The sequence below is a fragment of the Gastrolobium bilobum genome, unplaced genomic scaffold (genome assembly GCF_033153095.1).
Source record: "Gastrolobium bilobum isolate Gb01-03AN ecotype WA unplaced genomic scaffold, APGP_CSIRO_Gbil_v1 utg20899, whole genome shotgun sequence".
Lineage (NCBI taxonomy): Eukaryota > Viridiplantae > Streptophyta > Magnoliopsida > Fabales > Fabaceae > Gastrolobium > Gastrolobium bilobum.
In genome coordinates this window covers 143,573-163,450 of record NW_026896444.1, presented here as the reverse complement: position 1 = coordinate 163,450, position 19,878 = coordinate 143,573, and the positions used below count along the sequence as shown (strand labels likewise).

Sequence of the window (19,878 nt, the reverse complement as noted above, 5' to 3'; positions counted from 1 at the left end):
GTCTGACAGTAACTCGGACTTTGGGCTTCGAGATGTCATGAATGTTCTCATGCACATGAAAGATCACATCTCGGCTTCTCACAATCTTCTTATTGATTGGATCCCGAAGTCGGAACCCGAGCTCACATCTCGACGAACCAAGATAAATGCATTCTTTGGTCTTTGCATCAAGTTTAGCCCTTTCATCTTTAGGGATATGCACGAAAGCTCGGCATCCAAACACTTTCAATTGATTATAGGCCGCTTTCCGACCTGTCCAGACTTCTTCTAGAATTTCTCCTTCAAGTGGCCGTGATGGTGAGAGGTTGATCAAGTCAACAGCTGTTTTGATGGCTTCTCCCCAGAATGATTTCGACAATCCGGCATTGGATAACATGCTTCAGACCTTCTCTTCAATAGTTTTGTTCATCCGCTCAGCCAGTCCATTCAGCTGAGGTGTCTTGGGGGCGTCTTCTCTGGTCGAATCCCGGCCGCTCTGCAGTATGCATCAAATGGGCCGCAATACTCACCACCATTATCAGATCGGACCATCTTCAATTTCTTGCCAGTCTCCCTTTCAACCATAGCATAGAATTCTTTAAAGGATTGGAGTACCTGGTCTTTAGACTTCAACAAATATACCCACACTTTGCGGGAGTGGTCATCAATAAATGAAACAAAGTACTGAGCTCCTCCAAGGGTTCTTTCCGACATGGAGCAGACATCAGTATGGACGAGGTCAAGAATATACCTACGTCGTCTTGGTTAATCCGGTCTCACAAAAGAAACTCGGTGCTGCTTTCCAGCTAGGCAATGCATGCAACTTTCCAACGCTTGGCCTTTCAACCCGATCAATAATCCTTTCTTGTTCAGGATCTGGAGCCCTTTCTCGCTCATGTAGCCGAGGCGCTTGTGCCATAGCTCCAAGCTAGGTTCATCTCGGACAGAATTGGCTTCTCCGCCATTGATCTTTCCTTGCATCACGTACAAGGAGCCTTCCTTCTTACCTCGGGCCACGACCAAGTTTCCCTTGGCCAGCTTCCATCTAACACTACCGAAGTAGTTCACTAACCCGGCATCATCAAGTTTGCCTACCGAGATTAGGTTCAAACGCATGTCAGGAACATGCCTTACATCTTTCAACACAAGTCAGCATCCAACATCCGTGGTCAGAGTTACATCACCGACACCAACAATCTTGCTGGTCACTTGATTTCCCATCTTCACGACTCCAAAATCACCACCTCGGTAAGAGGAGAAAAAATCTTTGTGTGGAGTAATGTGGAAGGAGGCACCAGAGTCAACAATCCAGGTGCAGTCATCATATGCAATATTCAAATAATTATCCTCACCAAGGAGGAATATCTCGGCATCCGGGTTGGCAGCCACCGCAGTGGTGCTCTTGTCTTCCCTCTTCTTGGGAATAATCTGATCCGGCTTCACAGAGTCGTTCTTCTCATCATTCTGCAGGGTCCAGCAGTCTGGCTTCTTATGGCCTGTCTTTCCATAGTAAAAGCACTTCAACTTATATTTCGACTTTGACCGACCTCTGGACTTTCCTCTTCTGTCACGATCTCGACCCCAGCTTTTGCTTCTACCCCGGGAGTCAGATTTCCCTTTGTTTTCAGCAACGTTGGCCTCAGACGTGCTCGAAACACCTCGTTCTCTTCTCCTGACTTCTTCGCTCAGGAGGCTGTCTGGCACGACATCCATCTTCAACTTTCCTTCTGGAGCTGAATTACTTAAAGTCACCACCAGAGTATCCCAGCTTTCTGGCAGCGAGCTCAACAGCAGCAAAGCCTGCATCTCATTATCAATTTTCATCCCAGCTTTTGACAGCTGATTCACAATACCTTTATAGGTGTTGAGGTGTTCAATCATGCTCATGCCGTCCTTGTATTCAAGCTTCACAAGTCAGCGAACCAGGTATGCTTTATTCCTGGGAGTCTTCTTCTGAATCATGGACTCCAGCTTCGTCCACAACTCATACGCGTTCGTGAACTCGGACACGTGCTCAAAGAGGCTTTTATCAATATATTTCCTGATAGTGGCTACAACCTTCCGACTCAGGATCTCCCACTTCTTATCTGTCTTGCCTGCGGGTCTCTCATCAAGGGTAATAGGCTCATGTAGATCTTTGCAGTAGAGATGATCTTCCATCATCGGTCTCCAATAGGTGAAATTATCTGTGGTCAACTTGAACATGTCTCCATCATTGGTTATGCCACTGGTCTCCATCTTGTCTCCCTCAGAACCCGTCGAACTCGGGCTCTGATACCACTGTTGGGAAAACTCGGTTCCCTCAAGCTCGGCTCAGGGGCTTTTGTGGAAGTTAGACAATGAGATCCTCGATCTCAGATCTCGGCTATACCTCGGCTTGAATTTCACCAGGTCGGGCAGCGCAGCGGAAAAATCAAAATGTAAACACGGGAGAGAGAGAGAGAGAAAACACAAGCAATTTTTAACGTGGGAAAACCTTGTTCAATGAAGAAGTAAAAACCCACGGGACCTAGTCTAGATCAAAAAATCCACTATGAAAATAATGGTTACAAATAATCAAATACACCAATGTGGTGGTTAACTCAACCTCTCCAACAATGGTGATAATCAAACTACCCTAGAGATGTTTCACTCAAACTCTCTCTAGAGATCTCTCAAATGCAAAGCATAAAGCTTTGCTCAAACAATTTTCTCTCAAATATCTGTCAAATAAAATTCTCTCATATGACTTAGCCTCCACCCAAAACTAATGAGTATATATAGAGGAGGTGGAAATTAGGGTTAGGGTTTTTAGGAAACTCCTCAAATGGGCTTGGGCTTAGCATTAAAGGAGGAAGCTCAACAAATAGTAAAGCATGGAGCAACTATATGATGAAACCATGACATATATAGGAGGAGCTACTCACAGTCCTACAAAGCCCAGAACAAAATGTTCGCAACCGCGTCCTATTCTTCCCACTCTTTTCAAATCTAATAGGGAACGGATCCACTTACCACCAAAAAAGTTTACAACTCTTACAACCAATTTAATCACCGTTGATTTCCGTCAATCTAACGGTTGTAATTTATTGGGAATTAATAGCATTTATTGTGTCACATTTATTAATTCTCAATAAATTATAACAGTTAGATTGATGAAAATCAACGGTGATTAAATTGGTTGTAAAAGTTGTAAACTTTTTTGGTGGTAAGTGGATCATCCCCCAATCTAATAATAGAGCTCTTTCGAAAAACCATGGAACTCACCGTCCTACACATATGACTGTTTCAACGAACAAATACACATTTGAATACAAAAAGTAAAAGTGAGGTTATTTTTGTAAAATAATCCCATATTCTCTATAATATTTCATAATCAACCAAACACAGACCCACTAAACTTAACCAAATAATTCAAGGAAAATTTATACTTATCAAACAACTTTTTGTAACATTTCCAACAACTAACTTTTCTATCATTTTTTCGAAATCATATATCCGGATAAAAAAATTTATCCTCTACTACAGGACCTCGAGTGATTCTGATCAATCAAAATCAGTATTGAAAAGGGAGAAGACATGAAAAATAAATTTTGAATAAATACCTTTTTTGGTCCCTAATAAAAAACACGGTCCCCACTTTAGTCTCTTACAAAAATAAATTATTTTGTTAGTTCCTAACAAATTCAAAGTGGACCCATTTAGTTGAAATCGTGGTCCCTCACAAATTAAAAAAAGACCCATATTAGTCTCTCAAAAGGACTAAAATGGGTCCACTTTGAATTTGTTAGGGACCAACTGACTAATTTATTTTCGTAAGGGAGTAAAGTAAGAACCGTGTTTTTTTGTTAGAGACCAAAATTATATTTACTTATAAATTTTATTCAAGTGTCATCCATTGAATAAAGGACCACGCAGGTATAGACCACCAAAACTTTTTCCTTCACAATGATTTTTCCAACACATTTCCATGATTGAAACAAAAACTACCAACTACCTTTTAAGACTTCAGATTAGATGCTATGCTAACACCCCAATCTATGCTTACTTCTACCCTTTCTCTCCGTGGGTTCTTCTTCCTATGTTCCAAGTCCTATTCTTTCCCACAAAAGTACAAATTCAAACATCAAAAATTATACAGACCCATTTCTAAGGATCATAAGGTAATGCTAAATCTTAAGGTTTCTTGGTTACTTCATGAACCTTGTTCTGAAAAGTTTGTGTTTTTTTTCTTTTCTATTTGCAGTTACTTTGTGGAAATTTGAGTTTTTCTGCTTTCAGTAACACTAACACTGCAGTGAACTATGCCTACGGCTACGATGATCTTCTTGAGGGGAAAAATGAGGGGGATGAAAATGGAATTGATTTCTTGCATCTAATGGAGGAACGTGGTGTTCGTGCCAATTCTCAGACATATTTGTGGTTGTTAGAAGGGTGTCTGAATTCTGGGTCGTTTTCAGATGGGTGGAAGCTTCATGGGAAGATTTTGAAGATGGGTTTTTATGCAGAAGTGGTTTTGTGTGATCGTCTTATGGATTTGTACATTGCATTTGGTGATTTGGATGGTGCAGTCAAGGTTTTTGATGATATGCCTAATAGACCATTGTCTTGTTGGAATAAGATTATACATAGGTTTGTTGCAGACAAGTTGACGGGTCAAGTTCCAGGTTTGTTTCAGCAAATGATGAAGGAAAAGGTTAAACCTGATGAGAAAACTTTTGCAGGGGTCTTGAGGGGTTGTTGTAGTGGTAATGTTGTTCCGGTTCACTATGTGGAGCAAATACATGCCAGGACTATAACTTCTGGTTTTGAAAATAGTCTGTTTATATGTAATCCTTTGATTGATTTCTATTTTAAAAATGGTTTTTTGAATTCTGCTAAGAAGGTTTTTGACAATTTACAGCAGAGAGATAGTGTTTCTTGGGTAGCTATGATATCCGGTTTATCGCAAAGTGGTTATGAAGAAGAAGCCATTCTTTTATTTTACCAGATGCATACATCAGGAATCTACCCTACCCCTTATACTTTTTCTAGTGTTCTAAGTGCGTGTACAAAAGTAGAATTTTTTGAGTTTGGAGAGCAGCTTCATGGCCTTCTCCTGAAGCAGGGATTCTCTTCTGAAACATATGTTTGCAATGCCCTTGTGACGTTATATTCCCGTTTGGGGAATTTGATATCTGCAGATCAGATTTTTAATGCAATGTCACAGAGGGACAGAGTTTCATATAACTCACTCATCTCAGGTCTAGCTCAACAAGGATATAGTGACAGAGCTTTAGAGTTGTTTAAGAAAATGCATCTTGATTGCCTAAAACCTGATTGCATTACAGTTGCAAGTCTTTTGAGTGCATGTGCATCAGTTGGGGCTCTTCTGAAAGGAAAGCAATTACACTCATATGCAATAAAGTCTGGAATATCTTCAGACATAATCCTTGAAGGTGCACTGCTTGATCTTTATGTAAAATGCTCAGATTTAAAAACTGCCCACGATTTTTTCCTTGCTACTGAAAATGAAAATGTGGTGCTGTGGAATGTGATGCTCGTGGCTTATGGCCTGTTAGACAATCTGAACGAATCATTTCAAATATTTACACAGATGCAGATAGAAGGTATTGTACCCAATCAATTCACCTATCCGAGTATCTTGAAAACCTGTACTTCTTTGGGAGCTCTTGATCTAGGAGAACAGATTCATACTCAAGTACTAAAAACTGGTTTTCAGTTCAATGTGTATGTCTCTAGTGTGCTTATTGACATGTATGCCAAACTTGGAAAACTAGATACTGCCCTGAAAATCCTTAGAAGACTAAAAGAGAAAGATGTTGTTTCCTGGACAGCCATGATCGCTGGATATACACAACATGATATGTTTGCTGAAGCTCTTAACCTCTTTGAAGAAATGCAAGATCAAGGGATACAATCTGATAATATAGGATTTGCAAGTGCAATCAGTGCATGTGCAGGTATCCAAGCACTTGATCAAGGAAAGCAGATTCATGCTCAGTCATGTGTCTCTGGTTATTTGGATGATCTTTCAATTGGTAACGCACTTGTTAGTCTTTATGCTAGGTGTGGGAAAGTACAAGAAGCATATGTTGCTTTCGATAAAATATTTGCTAAAGATAATATATCATGGAACTCATTGATATCAGGTTTTGCACAAAGCGGACATTTTGAGGAAGCACTGAATCTATTTGCTCAAATGAATAAAGCTGGACTAGAAATCAATTCATTCACATTTGGCTCTGCAGTTAGTGCTGCAGCAAATGTTGCTAATGTTAGACTAGGGAAGCTGATTCATGCCATGATTAAAAAAGCTGGCTATGATTCAGAATCTGAGGTTTCTAATGCTTTGATCACACTATATGCAAAATGTGGTAGCATTGGTGATGCTGAGAGACAGTTCTTTGAAATGCCCGAGAAAAATGAGGTTTCATGGAATGCCATGATTACTGGTTATTCTCAACATGGTTATGGATTCGAAGCACTAAGACTTTTTGAAGATATGAAACAGCTTGGTGTATTACCAAACCACGTCACCTTTGTGGGAGTTTTATCAGCATGTAGCCATGTGGGTTTGGTGGATGAGGGAATTAGATACTTTCAATCAATAAGTGAAGTGCACAGCTTGGTGCCAAAACCTGAACATTATGCATGTATTGTGGATCTTCTTGGGCGGTCTGGTCTTTTAAGCCGTGCTAGGAGATTTATAGAGGAGATGCCAATTCAACCAGATGCAATGGTCTGGAGGACCCTTTTAAGTGCTTGTATTGTTCATAAGAATCTTGATATTGGGGAGTTTGCTGCAAGTCATCTTCTGGAACTGGAACCCAAAGATTCAGCAACCTATGTTTTGCTTTCAAACATGTATGCAGTGACTGGGAAATGGGGTTGTAGGGATCGGGCAAGGGAAATGATGAAAGATAGAGGTGTTAAGAAAGAGCCTGGTCGTAGCTGGATAGAGGTTAATAATTCAGTTCATGCATTTTTCGCTGGTGATCAGAAACACCCTAATGCAGACATGATATGTGAATATCTCAGAGATCTGAATGAACGAGCTGCTGAAAATGGTTATGTGCCGCAGCGCAATTTCCTTCTGAATGATGTCGAACGACGTCAGAAGGATCCAACACAAATTATACACAGTGAGAAACTGGCAATTGCTTTTGGATTGCTTAGTTTGTCTAGTTCCACTCCTATCCATGTTTTTAAAAATCTTCGGGTTTGTGGGGATTGCCACAACTGGATTAAGTATGTCTCTAAGATATCAGATCGAGTTATCATAGTGAGAGATTCATATCGCTTTCATCATTTTGAAGGTGGTGTTTGTTCATGTAAAGATTACTGGTGAGAGGGAAGAAGGTTGACTATAATGAATGAATCCGTCTAGGCTTGTGGTGTGAACAACAAATTATGACTAATGTTGCAGAATATTTGAATTGGTCATCCAAGTCTGTGGTAAGAACTCCAACCTGAAGTAATTGGATATATTTTAGGACAAGTCAGTGACTTGATGCTTCTAATGTGATGCTGTTATTCATCTTGTGTGTACATTGTCAGTATGTTCTGTCTTGCATCTTCTATAACTTTGCTTCATCTGAATCGGTTCCTGAGTGCTTTAGTAGGCTCTCTTATTTTAAAAATTCCACATTATGCTAGTTATTTTTTAGTAAGTATCATGATACCATGTTTTTCTATTCTCCTTTTCAGGTGAACAATAATAGCTGAGGCATTTCATGAGCTTTCTTTGCATGCATTCTTTTTGACCCATATATCACATGCTGAAGCTATTGGTGACATTTGGTTTAACCCAGAGTGCTGATTTTGATATCTCTTCCATGGATTTCGATACTCAAAATTGAGGACAGTAAATAGGCTTGGAGGTATGGCTCTTGATTCTTGTAGGAGATTTTGCATGAATCATGTGCCCAAGGAGAGGACTCCAAGGGTTGAAAGGTATCGGATTTGATTTCCAAGCTATGCAACTCAGGCAAAAACCGTTCTATGTCATAAAGGGAATTAATCTGACTACAAAGAAAAAAGAAAAAGTGTAAAGCTGGCATATGCTGCTCTAATACTTTAGTCCATGCTAATTTTAGACCAGAAAAATTGATTTTGTGAGATTTAAAGGCTAAATATATAGATTTATTCTAATATATATTGTCTAAAATATTATGTGATAAATAATGTGGGACCATTATTATTAGAAATGTAATATAAAAATCATTTATTTGTTTTTCATGTAATAATTTAAGATTTTGAGATAATTGATTGATAATTTTATGAATATAAATATAAATTTATTCTTATTATTAAACATTTTAATTTTCATATAAATTTTTTAAACTTTTTAATTCGTCAACACTACGTAAACCAAACAAATTATCGTACTATTTATTTTTTGAAAACAGAAAATAACAAACTAAACTAAAAATATTTTTTAGGACGTAAATTTTTTGAAAAAAAGTTAATTTACAAAATGAAAATAAGAAACATTTTCTTAAACCAAAAAAATTCCTTAATTTTATTTTTTAACCGATCATGTGTTTGATCATTATTATTAAAACTAGACCTGATGTGTTGACACACAAGAAAAAATCAGACCACCAACTAATTTGGGTCCTGTCAATTCAATTATTAAGAAACCATTCGGTTTCCCATTAAAACAAATAAAAATAATACCATTCGGTCTTAAAACTAGTGAACCAATACAATATCAATGATAAAAATTTATATATAAGTTACAGTTAATATTTATTATAATATTTTTATTATTATATTTATGGGGTTTATGAGTGTCTTGCATTTGTTTCCCCTGTAGTGCCTTTGATAATATTATGAAATGAAGTTATATGTTATCTTATCATTTACAAACTTAAATCAGTATGTAGTTAAATAAAAATTACTCTCTTTATCTTCAACTCTTTAATAGTACATTTCTTTTTAATTAACTAATATATTCCAAAAGTTTATTAAATAAGATGGGATTATTATATGCATAATATAAAGTCTAAACACCTTACAAATTTATCGTAATCCTAATCTTGCAATAATTATCTTCAGCATCAGTGAGTGCATATGGCTACTTCCACTTCCACTCAATCTCTTCCGCTACAAGACCGAGTCGCAATCGTTACTGGGTCGTCCCGCGGAATCGGCCGAGAGGTCGCTCTTCACCTGAGTCAACTCGGTGCCCGAGTTGTTATAAACTACTCCTCTCACAACTCGTTCCCAGCCGACTCACTCGCCGCCGAGATCAACGCTTCTGCCTCCGCCTCCGCCGCCGCTCTCGTCCTCCCGCGAGCGATTGCAGTCCGCGCCGACATCTCCGATCAGACTCAGGTGCAGAACCTGTTCGAATCGGCCGAGCGGGAATTCAACTCGCCGGTTCACATCCTGGTCAACTCGGCCGGAACCCTAGACAGCAATTACCCTTCCATCGCCGACACCTCGGTTGAGAGCTTCGACCGCGTTTTCGCCGTTAACGCGAGGGGCGCGTTCCTGTGCTGCCGGGAGGCAGCGAGGCGGGTGAAGCGCGGCGGCGGAGGGAGGATCATACTGTTCTCGTCGTCGCAGGTGGGGGCGCTGAGGGTGGGGTTCGGGGCGTACACGGCGGCGAAGGCGGCGGTGGAGACGATGACAAAGATATTGGCAAAGGAGCTGAAGGGGACAGGGATAACGGCTAATTGCGTGGCGCCGGGGCCGATCGCGACGGAGCTGTTCTTCGGAGGGAGAACGGAGGAACAGGTGAAGAAGATAATTGATGAGTCACCGTTGGGGAGGCTCGGGGAGACGAAAGATGTTGCACCTTTGGTTGGGTTTTTGGCTTCTGATGCTGCTGAATGGGTTAATGGTCAAGTTATTCGTGTTAATGGTGGTTATGTTTAGCTGCTTACTAAGTATGTTTTTCTCACTCTTCTCTCTCTCATAAATTTTGTTCTCTTGTTGTGGTTGATCATTTATTGCAAGTGTCAATGATTTCATGAATTTTGTGATGAGTTACTTCTTTGTTAATGATTAATTCTTACTCTAGTTTGATTTATGTTAGCTAATGGTTTGTTAGTTTTCGATGCTAATTTAGAGAGCAATCTTATATTAATTAACGTTAACATAAGATATGAATTTTATTTTATATGAACACTGATATGTGCTTTAAAAAATGGTACATTCTTTTTGATAAACGTGGTTAAAAGTAGTAGTGTTTTTTTTGTGTGCATTAGAACAAGAGCAACTATTATTTTCGGTGCTCAGCAAATTTTACGATGTCTGTTTTAGTCCCTAGCAAATAAAAGTGGTCTTTAAGAAATTTAAAGTGAACTCATTTTAGTCTTTTTGAGGGACTAATATGGATCTTTTTTGAATTTGTGAGGGATCACGATTATAACTAAATGGGTACATTTTGAATTTCTGAAGGACCACGAATAGCTTTTTTATTTGCTAAGGACTAAAGCGAGAATCATGAAATTTGCTAGGACCAAAAATGATATTTATTCTTGAAATAAAAAGTGGTACTTTTTGTTTGGTAGATATGCTGATTTAGTGCACGCTTCAGCAGGTGGTTTAAGTGGTACTAAATGCAGGGATAGCCTGAACCACAAAAGAAAACAATGTTAATCAATCTGTCCTTGAGATAAATTTTTGTGTGCAATCTTTTGGATTTGATCGAACATATTGGATTGCGTATTGAAACTCTTATGATTTATTATACTTGACAAGAATGAAGGTATTACAAAATATTTTGCATTAGTTGAATACCACAAAGGTAATACAAATAATTTTTTTTAAGACCTTATCAGAGATGAAAATACCATATTGGACTTGCATGAAAATTGTTTTGGTCAGCAGTTACAAACCCTTAAGAAACATGTGACTTCCGTGAATATTGGATGTAACATTATTTCATGGTTTCTTATTTGTTCAATTATTTAGTGATTATTACGAGTTATAAAGAAAACTCACAATGTCCTCCTAACTGTTTCACAGGTTGGTCTTGATGCACAAGAATAATCTGTCCTTGTCGGTTTCGTTTCTACAGCTAAAGAGTTATTTTTAGCCTTGTCTGAGATGAGGCAATAAAAGGATCATGGGATGCTAATTATGCTATTTTGTGTAAACTTAAAACACGTTAGACCAGAATTGGAGGAACCTTATGGTGTAGTGTGGTTGATCTCATGGTTCATGCAGTTGAAATAATGTTAAATGGGAACCCAGTGCAGTTTCACTTGCTATTGAGGGTTCTGAGGGAGGGATATGCAGCCTTACCCTTTGTTTTAGCTACCAGAATTTGTGACCTCGTCACAAGGGTTCCTCCTCACCGTGTGTCCAGAGTCCAGACTTATCCTCTGTACTTGAAATAGAGATTTTTTTTTTTTTTTTTTAAAAAAAAAAAATAGAAAAAAAAAAAATAGTTAACAAATTTCTGTACTATACAACTTGAGAATTTTAGCAACAAATTGTTTGAACAATTCTCATTGGACTGGGGGATGAATTTGGGGGCAAGTGAAGCACGTTATAAAGAATCAGCTGTTGAGAAAGATTTGCATTTAAAGTATCCTCTCACTTCTTTAAAATCTTGTATTAAAATAACTTATGTGTGCTAGAATCCTACACAGTTTTTTTTTTTTTTTTAGCAAAAACAAAAGAAAAGTTTCTTTGTGTAAAATAACTTGTACATGTGTATTGTTGTAACTTAATATTTTTTAAATTAATTTAATCTTATTGTCTCGTCCCCAACCCCCTAAACCCCTTCTGTTTCACTCTCTTTTACTCTACAATCTTAGCGTTATTAGTATTGCGTACTAGTACTTCGGTGCTTATGTCATTCCTTTCAAAATTCAAAATCGCACCTCAGAATTCAGAGCTCCTATGTTTTTAAGCATCGAAAAATATTTCTAGTAGTTAGAGTTGGCAATTTGGTGTGGGCTTGTCGTTTTGGGCCAAGTTAAATTTGAACTAAGTTGGGCCAATTTTATTGTGAAATAATAAATTGCTAACCTAATCCAAATCTCTAGGGTCTGAATTTTTTTAAAAAATTTTCTCGAATTTATAACGCTTTCAAATTTTATTTTTTATGTTTGAATTTCATCACTTATTTATTGATTTCATTTGCAAGTTTAAATGTCACCCAAAATCACATGAAACAATTTTTGTAATAACCTTTAGTTGTAATAGTTAGTTTAATAGTGATTTGATAAAAGTATTAAACATCGAACACTGGTTCATTGGATTGATCAAGTTAACATTTATTGAGATTTCAGTTTTTTTCTAGCTCATTTGTCAGGTTATTTAAGTTATCTCACAAGGATCCACACATTTACCAAATGATGGTAGCTAGCAGAGTTGAATAAGTGAAAAATAAAAGACTCTGGATCGATTTTCACATACCACTTTCAAGAGGAATTTAAATATTTTCATTCCTGACTTGTCCTGCTATAATCAGATTAAAGAGTCAATTTGTGCAAATACTGCAGAAAATCAATTCGCTTAAAAGAAATAATTAAAATCGGATTAACTCCAAAAATAAAAAAAAGGTTCCACACATTTTTGTTTTGTCTGAGCGTCTCAGATCAGCATTCCAACATCTAATTATAAAGGGCATATTTGTCAATCCAGCTAAAGACAAATCACCAGCAAGTAGATATTCCAAACTTGTGAGTTATAGGAAAATTCGGAAACATGTGGTTAACAGTTTTCTTCCACGGAGCAAATACTTAGACAATAATGCATTGCATGTCCTGATTTTTGTTGTTTTTTGCCTTCTAAAGCCAATATGTCTTTGCGTTACAAGTTTCTATTCTGTGACGACGGTGACATGTAGCAATACAAATATCTCAGAATGTTATCATAGGTGGGTTTGAGAAGAAAAGAACAAGCTTCAAGCTTGCAACTTGCAAGTAAAAAGTGATTGAAGGGCATATGGCACAGTTCACCACACAGGGTCGGTTAAAGCTTCTCTTCAATGGGAATGGAGTATCATCTCGTTTGTATCAAAAGGACCCATTTTTGCTCTCCAAGTGCAGATCAATTCAGACCCACACTCATCACAGGCAGAGGCTAAGGTACATAGGTTGTTATGCTGGAATTTACTATTCATCATCTCTGCGTAGCAAAACCAACCGTTGCAATGCGGAGGCACGCCCCACTGTTGGGAATGAGGGTGTTCGTGACCAAGATGATGATGATAATGATGATGATGAGTTAGATGATGATGACTTGTCTTGTTTCCGAGGTCTGGTGTTGGATATATCATACAGGTAACTTTTTTTTTTTTCTTGCCATGTATTGCTGTGCACTACAATAATTTAAAGTTTTGAACTTTTTCCCTGAATAAATATTATTATATTGAGCACACTAAGGTCTATAGGGGTTAATTTTTTGTTTTTGTTTTTGTTTTTTTTTTTTAATTTGGGTGTTTCTGGTACTTAGACTGTTTCCTGCTGATTTTTGTAATTCAATGCTGCAGTTTTTTGATTCTGAACCTTTCCAAGCTGTTTTTCAATTAAGTGCTTGTTTGGTGGGGCTTAGTACTTTTGAGAATTATATGTAAGTTGTGGATGGTAAAACTGCTCATTGTGACTGAAAATTCAAGGGTTCAAATTTGAGAAATAGCCTCTGTGCAAATATATAAGGGTAAGGTTGTGTACAAGAATTTTTCTCACCCCTATCCTCGCTAGTGAGATTTAATTGGGGAGTGGTTTTATATGTAAGTTGTGGATGGTAATGAATATTGGACTCATGGCACTAGTCCCTTTGGGGGATAGTCCCATTGAAAGACTGTAACATCTGATTTTGTCTTTTATAGTAACCAATACCAAGACACCTGCTCAGTTGTTTGCTTATGGTTCTGACTGCTGTCATCCTGCTCCAGGCCAGTCAATGTTGTAGGCTGGAAACGTGCTATATGCTTGGAGTTTATGGAGAAGGTCAGATTTTTCAGCTCTACCTTTTCATTTTTTGTTAGTTATCTGATGCAGCTTCACTTTGTTTGATTTGTAGTTGAATGTGTAATCTAAGCCTGTTTCATTTCTGGGGCTTACATGCTGAATGTGCATATGGAAAGGCACATACATCACTACCCACTCACGACCGCAATTTTTCTCATTCTCTTCTTTTTAAAGGAACACTGAAGATCTGTTTATCAAGTTATAATTTCAGAAGTTTCTTTATCCAGGCTGATGTATTAGAGTATTATGCTCAGACTGTGAACTCTCCCAGTGGATCCTTCTATATACCAGCTGTCTTAAGGGTATGCATTGAGTAATACATTTGATTTATCGGATTTTGTTAATCTTCTTCACAATTCCAGCAGTAACGGTGGTTCTCAATCAGCATTCAAAACAAAATAATTTTCAACTGTATTATTACTAAATATTTTCTTATTATTTGTATGCTCTCTCCAATACAGATAAGCTCAACATATCCTTAATTTTGGTACAGGTTCCTCAGTTACTTCAGGTTGTTAAAAGAAGAATGATCAAGAACAAACTTAGTCGGAAAAATATACTATTTAGGGACAATTACACCTGTCAGTAAGTCTCTACATAACCTGGATTTCTCATAGATCTAAATGTGTTCGATATATATATTTATATATATATTAGATGATGTAGTCAGTTTGCAAACTCAATAACCTCAATCAAGATTGTCATTGCTAAAGGAAATTCATGGGTATTCATATTTTTCTGAATCCTGAATTCGGTAAGATAATGTGGAGCTTAACATAAAAGATTCATCCATTTGTTGTGACTTGTGACTGCAATTCTTTTCCTACTTCAACTTTAGAGCATTAGAATTGCAAATAACAGTCATTTTATTACCTGAGTGGATGACCTCAATGGAATTGTCTGTTAACAAGTTATTCAGGGACAAGACTGCAAAATGAATAAGCTATGTAAAGCTAACTTTATGATAGGTTGAGGTGCTTAATCCTGAGAAAAGGCTAACTGGCCATGCTTTCACTTGGTGCACTGCAATTTGTGTCAAAGCTTACATAGTTACATTGGCCTAATTACTTGTTTAACTTGTAGAATAAATGAAACTGTGAATGCCACTGAGATGTATATCTTACTTTGAATTTTTAATTAATTTTTTTTCCCTTTTTTCTCTTTATTATTTATCTACTTCTTTTTCTTTGGAATGGAGGGGACACTTGGTCTAGGAAAGGGTTGCCGACTGCCGAGTGATAAGCATTCTCTTCTTCTGGAATGGGTGGTAGAACTATGCCACCCCATTTCCTTTTTTACCCTGTTAATTGAGAATCACGTAGTACTAAAACTAAAAATGTTGAGTATAAATATGACTTCTTATTAACATGTTCTCTCTTCTGTAGAGTCATAATTATTAACAGAGCCCATGGCAAGTGCTATAGCATTTACCTATCCACAACGAACCCTTACACTATGCCACACACTCTAGCAAGTTTCAAACGAAATTCTAATTTCATGTGCACTCTGTGCGATATCCGAGTTCTATAGTAGAGCCTTTAAGTATTTCATCAGAAATTATCCTGTAAAGAACCAATTCAACCCAAAAGCTTAAGCTGGTGGGTGAAGCTACATTAATGGTTTTATATATCTCTAACACGTCTCCTCACACGAGAGCCCATTGGGGTTCAAAGGTGGATACTGCATATGCCCACCTATCTGTGCTAAGAAATTCCACAAGATAAAGTGAGAGGCGGTGAGGATCGAACCCGTGACACCGAAGCTTTGATACACCAATTCAACCCAAAAACTTAAGCTGGTGGGTGAGGCTAAATTAATGGTTTTATATATCTCTAACATACCCTAAACTCAAACATTCAGCCTCTGATGCTTCTCAAACATGCATGTTGGCTCCCTCTATGAGTTCAAAGGTAGTGTCTGAGTTTGCCAGCAGTCACTGCAATTGCCTGCTGAGTTCTCCCTTTCACTCTTCCTATTCTCCATTTCTGTTTCAAGACCCATTCTTTGATTCAATCAGATTCCGATAGCATCTTTTTATAGATACCCTAACCTTAACATAGTTTGACAAATACATGTTTTAAATTCAGGTTACTTTGAAAGTGAGCTCTAAGTGGTCAATTTGATAATTTTGTAATATGTATGCTTTTAATTTAGTTTTCTGCTTTTCTTGCATATTAGTTGTTTACTTTCATATTTGTCATTTTGAATTTATTAAATTATATCCAGTTTTAATATTCTTGACATTTCAAAATAGCTGTACCATGTGCTATAACCCTAAGAGTTATTTGTTGCCACAAGTGCACAATTAACTATTAATGACTATTTGTTGACCTGCTAAATTTGAAACTTGAATAAAGAACACATCCAACACTATTTTGTGTTTAAATTTGATATAAGAAAGGGGATGACTGTCGGGTTCCATTTGCATGGTATGAGATTTGGAGTCCCACGTTGGTTGTATGAGCAACTAATGTGAGTTTTATAAGACTTTGGACACCCCCACCGTTTGAGCTAGTTTTTGGGGTGGTGCATCCCAAGGTCTCATCAATGACCAGATGAATTTTATCAAAGATGTTTGAATACTATTTCAAAAAAGAATTCAATCTAAACACTTGTTCTTCTTGATACAGGTCAGATAATATTTTAGAACGTCTTTAATACTGTTTAAGTAAAACATTGATTGACAGGACTATAACCTTAGTCCAGCTGAAATTTATTCATGATTCGGGATTTTTCAAGCATAAAATAAAATCCCCAACCTTGTTTTCCATCAAGGTTGCCATAGAAAAATTAAGTGCTTAATAATTTGTGAAAATATGTAAGTTAAGCCATAAATGATCAAACATTAAGATTATAATTTATTATTTAGTCAATGGATATGGGATATAGATGGTGGTATGCAGTTTGGTATTCACGATTATAGTATTGGTTGGGGTCTTCAGTAATTTGGATGAAAGTCAATGTAAGGTGTAATGAAGAACATGAGGGATCCTTTAAATTTGATTTTGTTGACGCGTATGGTTTGTTTTTAGTTCCTTATGCAAGCCCATAACTAGCATGAGTCATTTGCTTCTATAGTTGAGATTTGAGTACGTGGAATGTAACAACTAACAAGTACTATGCCTGTTCTCAACATTTCATCATTATGGGGTAATTATCAGTCAGAAGAGAAAAAACATTGTTTTTTATCTTTCATGAAAGTCTTATGCAATTAACAAATGCAGAATGATCCAATGGTAGTCTGGTCATTTTAAGTGACTATTTAGTTCATATATAAGGCCTTGCACTTACATTATGTTACCTTCTCAACAGGTATTGCTCTTCTCGTGAAAATTTGACCATTGATCATGTGGTGCCTATGGCACTAGGTGGAGAATGGACATGGGAAAATCTGGTGAGAATCATTTTGGTGTAAAGAAAATATCAACTAATTGAATACTTATTATTGTCCTACTTTTCTAAAATTTGACATGCAAGATCAACATGATGATTATTTACTATTGATAAGTAAGATTTATGAAAATCACTTTCTGGGAGTATTGAGGGTGTATGTCAAGTCTTACAGATATATATGTTGTGAGCTTTTTTTCAGAGGCATTGATTGTGCCCTTTATTTGTTTGTAACAGTACTCTGAAGAACAAAATTACAGCCTGGAATAAAGCTAAAGAATTATTATTATTATTGTTTTTGTATAAATAGCATGACTATTGACATGAGTGCCTCTTCTTGAGTAGATGAACCTAAAATATAATTTTTCTCCGTTCATTTGTTACTCTTCTATTTTGCTGCCAAAGAAACACTACTGGTTGTTATGGCAGAAAAGAAACACTGCCTATGGTGGTATACTGGTACTTCGATTTCCCTTCAAGTTGACTGAAAAGCTCAATTAAGATTTTAAGATTTAATCGTGAAAGTAGAAATACAAAATTTTGTTCATCAAAAAAGAAAAAGGAAAAGAAAAAGGAAAAGGTAAGTAGAATATCTTTTAATATGAAAAAATCACTCCCCAAACCCGATTAGCGAGAGTAGGGGTGAGGACAATCTTTGTACGCAGTCTTATTCTTGCATATTTGCAAAGAGGCTATTTCCCGAATTCGAATCTTTTGACCTTTCGATTACAAAGGAGCACATTTACTGTTGCTCTAGGCTCGCCCTCTTAGAGTTTTGTTTTTGTTAATATGATTAAATGAAAAAATTATGTGAATCTGTTCTTTAATAATGCTTAGAATGGGTAAATCATTTTGATTTCAATTCTAGAGTATGATTAGCATCTGCTGCATTTCCCTTTACAAACGTTGGTATCAAAAGGAGGCGGCAAGTGGAAATCTAGTTACAAATGAAGTTTGTTACATTCTTCTTTTCCGTCTGGCTATGTTCTTAATTGAGTGTCAGTTCAAAGCCCATCTCCACTTTATTGCCTGTTTACCATGAGTCCTCAATCAACCTTTCACAACATAGAAAACTCCTGATACAATATTTGCTGATGGTAGGTAACTGCTTGTGTCAAATGCAACTCAAGGAAAGGTCAAAAAACTTTAGAGGAAGCAAGAATGACATTGATTAAGGTCCCCAAGGTACTGCCTTCTTAACTATGTACAACAAATATGATTTCTTTATATGATCATATAAATAAGCAGAACATTATTGAAAATTGCCTGTGAACGAAAATCACCATGCATATTACTTCTATGCTCCTTATTTGATCCTGCTGTTCGTATCCTTGTCTAGGCATGAGTGGAAACATGATAGCTTCCAAGGAAGTGTTGCCAATGTTAAAATACGAACCTTTAATTGTATTTATCAATTGAAATATGGGAAGGGTTATACTTACTACTATTTTAGTCTTATTACTCTTACTACCTAATTGGTTACAGTTGGATTAATTTGAAATCACTGTTAAAAAATGGAAAAAATTACCTATCGTTGATCTCAAATTGATTCAAAGGTAATCAATTAGGTAATAAGAGAGTAAAGCTAAAATAGTAGTAGGTATATCATTTCCCTTGAAACATACTACCTATTTCAAGATATTTAGGGTCTTTAATCTTTTCATATTTTGACAATTAAGAATCTTATTGTTGTTATTCAGGCCCCAAAGGACTATGATATACTTGCCATACCTCTAACTAGTGCAGCGTTAAACATGCTAACAGTAAAAAAGGGAACACCTGAAGAATGGCGTCAGTATCTATCAAAGTCCTATTCAGAACCATGAATTAATCCTTGGTGGCAGTTGCACATTCCTATAGGTCATGTCAGACACACTAATTGTTCTTGGTCGCATAAAAAAGTCCTCATAATTTTTAGGTCATTTTAAGTAACTTCAGTTAAAAATTAAAAAATTCATTGAAAGCACTGCTCTTCAATCTTAGTGATTGTGTAAAATATATGTATAGTAAGTTCGTGCCTAATGTTGTATATTTTTTTTTTTGGTATGCGCCTAATGTTGTATATTAAATTTGACAGACATTATCATGCCTTGGACTTGGTTTTCCACCTGCTTGCTGGCACACGATTTGTATGTGGTGGCCTTACTGAAATGATGTACATAATTGATATAATTAATCTCTCCTTGGATTTTATCCTCATCTATTGGGTTTGCATATCCTAGGAGTTGGTTCGATATTCCGTTATTTTAGGGTGAAAAAATTAGGGGTAAATTATATATATGGGATAAGGTATTAAGTTTATATTTTTTCATACCTAATTTACCTATTTTTTTCAACCAATAGTGGAAGGAGAGAAAAATAAAATAAAGGTATATATATATGAGGAAGGATATTGTAACAACCAAATTGTGTTACTACCATGTTACTACCAATCAATCTCACCGTTAGATTGATTATGTTGATCCAACGGTTATATTTATTTTCGTCTTTGTATGGTTATTATTCCCCGTATTTAAAGTGAAAGCATTAAATATGGGAAATCAAAACTATACAAAGGTGGAAATAAATATAAAGTATTAAATTTGAG

At 36.6% G+C, this 19,878-nt stretch overlaps 3 protein-coding genes across 4 annotated transcripts; all 3 read left to right on the top strand.

The window, feature by feature from the left end:
* The first annotated feature begins 3,980 nt into the window (after nucleotides 1-3,980).
* On the top strand, nucleotides 3,981-7,799 carry LOC133299793 (pentatricopeptide repeat-containing protein At4g13650). The gene is made up of 3 exons (XM_061499276.1): nucleotides 3,981-4,121; nucleotides 4,205-7,416; nucleotides 7,669-7,799. Exons 1-2 carry the CDS (start codon nucleotides 3,981-3,983, stop codon nucleotides 7,307-7,309), a joined length of 3,246 nt encoding a protein of 1,081 aa, XP_061355260.1. The 3' UTR covers nucleotides 7,310-7,416; nucleotides 7,669-7,799.
* LOC133299788 (NADPH-dependent aldehyde reductase-like protein, chloroplastic) lies at nucleotides 7,703-11,527 on the top strand. The gene is made up of 3 exons (XM_061499272.1): nucleotides 7,703-7,841; nucleotides 9,022-9,857; nucleotides 10,942-11,527. Exon 2 carries the CDS (start codon nucleotides 9,037-9,039, stop codon nucleotides 9,844-9,846), a length of 810 nt encoding a protein of 269 aa, XP_061355256.1. The 5' UTR covers nucleotides 7,703-7,841; nucleotides 9,022-9,036; the 3' UTR covers nucleotides 9,847-9,857; nucleotides 10,942-11,527.
* Nucleotides 11,528-12,669: 1,142 nt separating this feature from the next.
* LOC133299797 (uncharacterized) lies at nucleotides 12,670-19,499 on the top strand. 2 transcript variants are annotated; one of them, XM_061499281.1, is made up of 7 exons: nucleotides 12,670-13,211; nucleotides 13,826-13,880; nucleotides 14,129-14,203; nucleotides 14,395-14,486; nucleotides 17,214-17,295; nucleotides 18,393-18,476; nucleotides 19,369-19,499. In XM_061499281.1, the coding sequence occupies exons 1-7, from the start codon at nucleotides 12,874-12,876 to the stop codon at nucleotides 19,438-19,440; spliced, it is 798 nt and encodes a 265-aa protein (XP_061355265.1). In that variant the 5' UTR covers nucleotides 12,670-12,873; the 3' UTR covers nucleotides 19,441-19,499. The 2 variants fall into 2 exon arrangements, with proteins under 2 accessions (XP_061355265.1, XP_061355264.1); XM_061499280.1 differs by having other exon boundaries at nucleotides 18,992-19,468.
* Nucleotides 19,500-19,878: the final 379 nt, after the last annotated feature.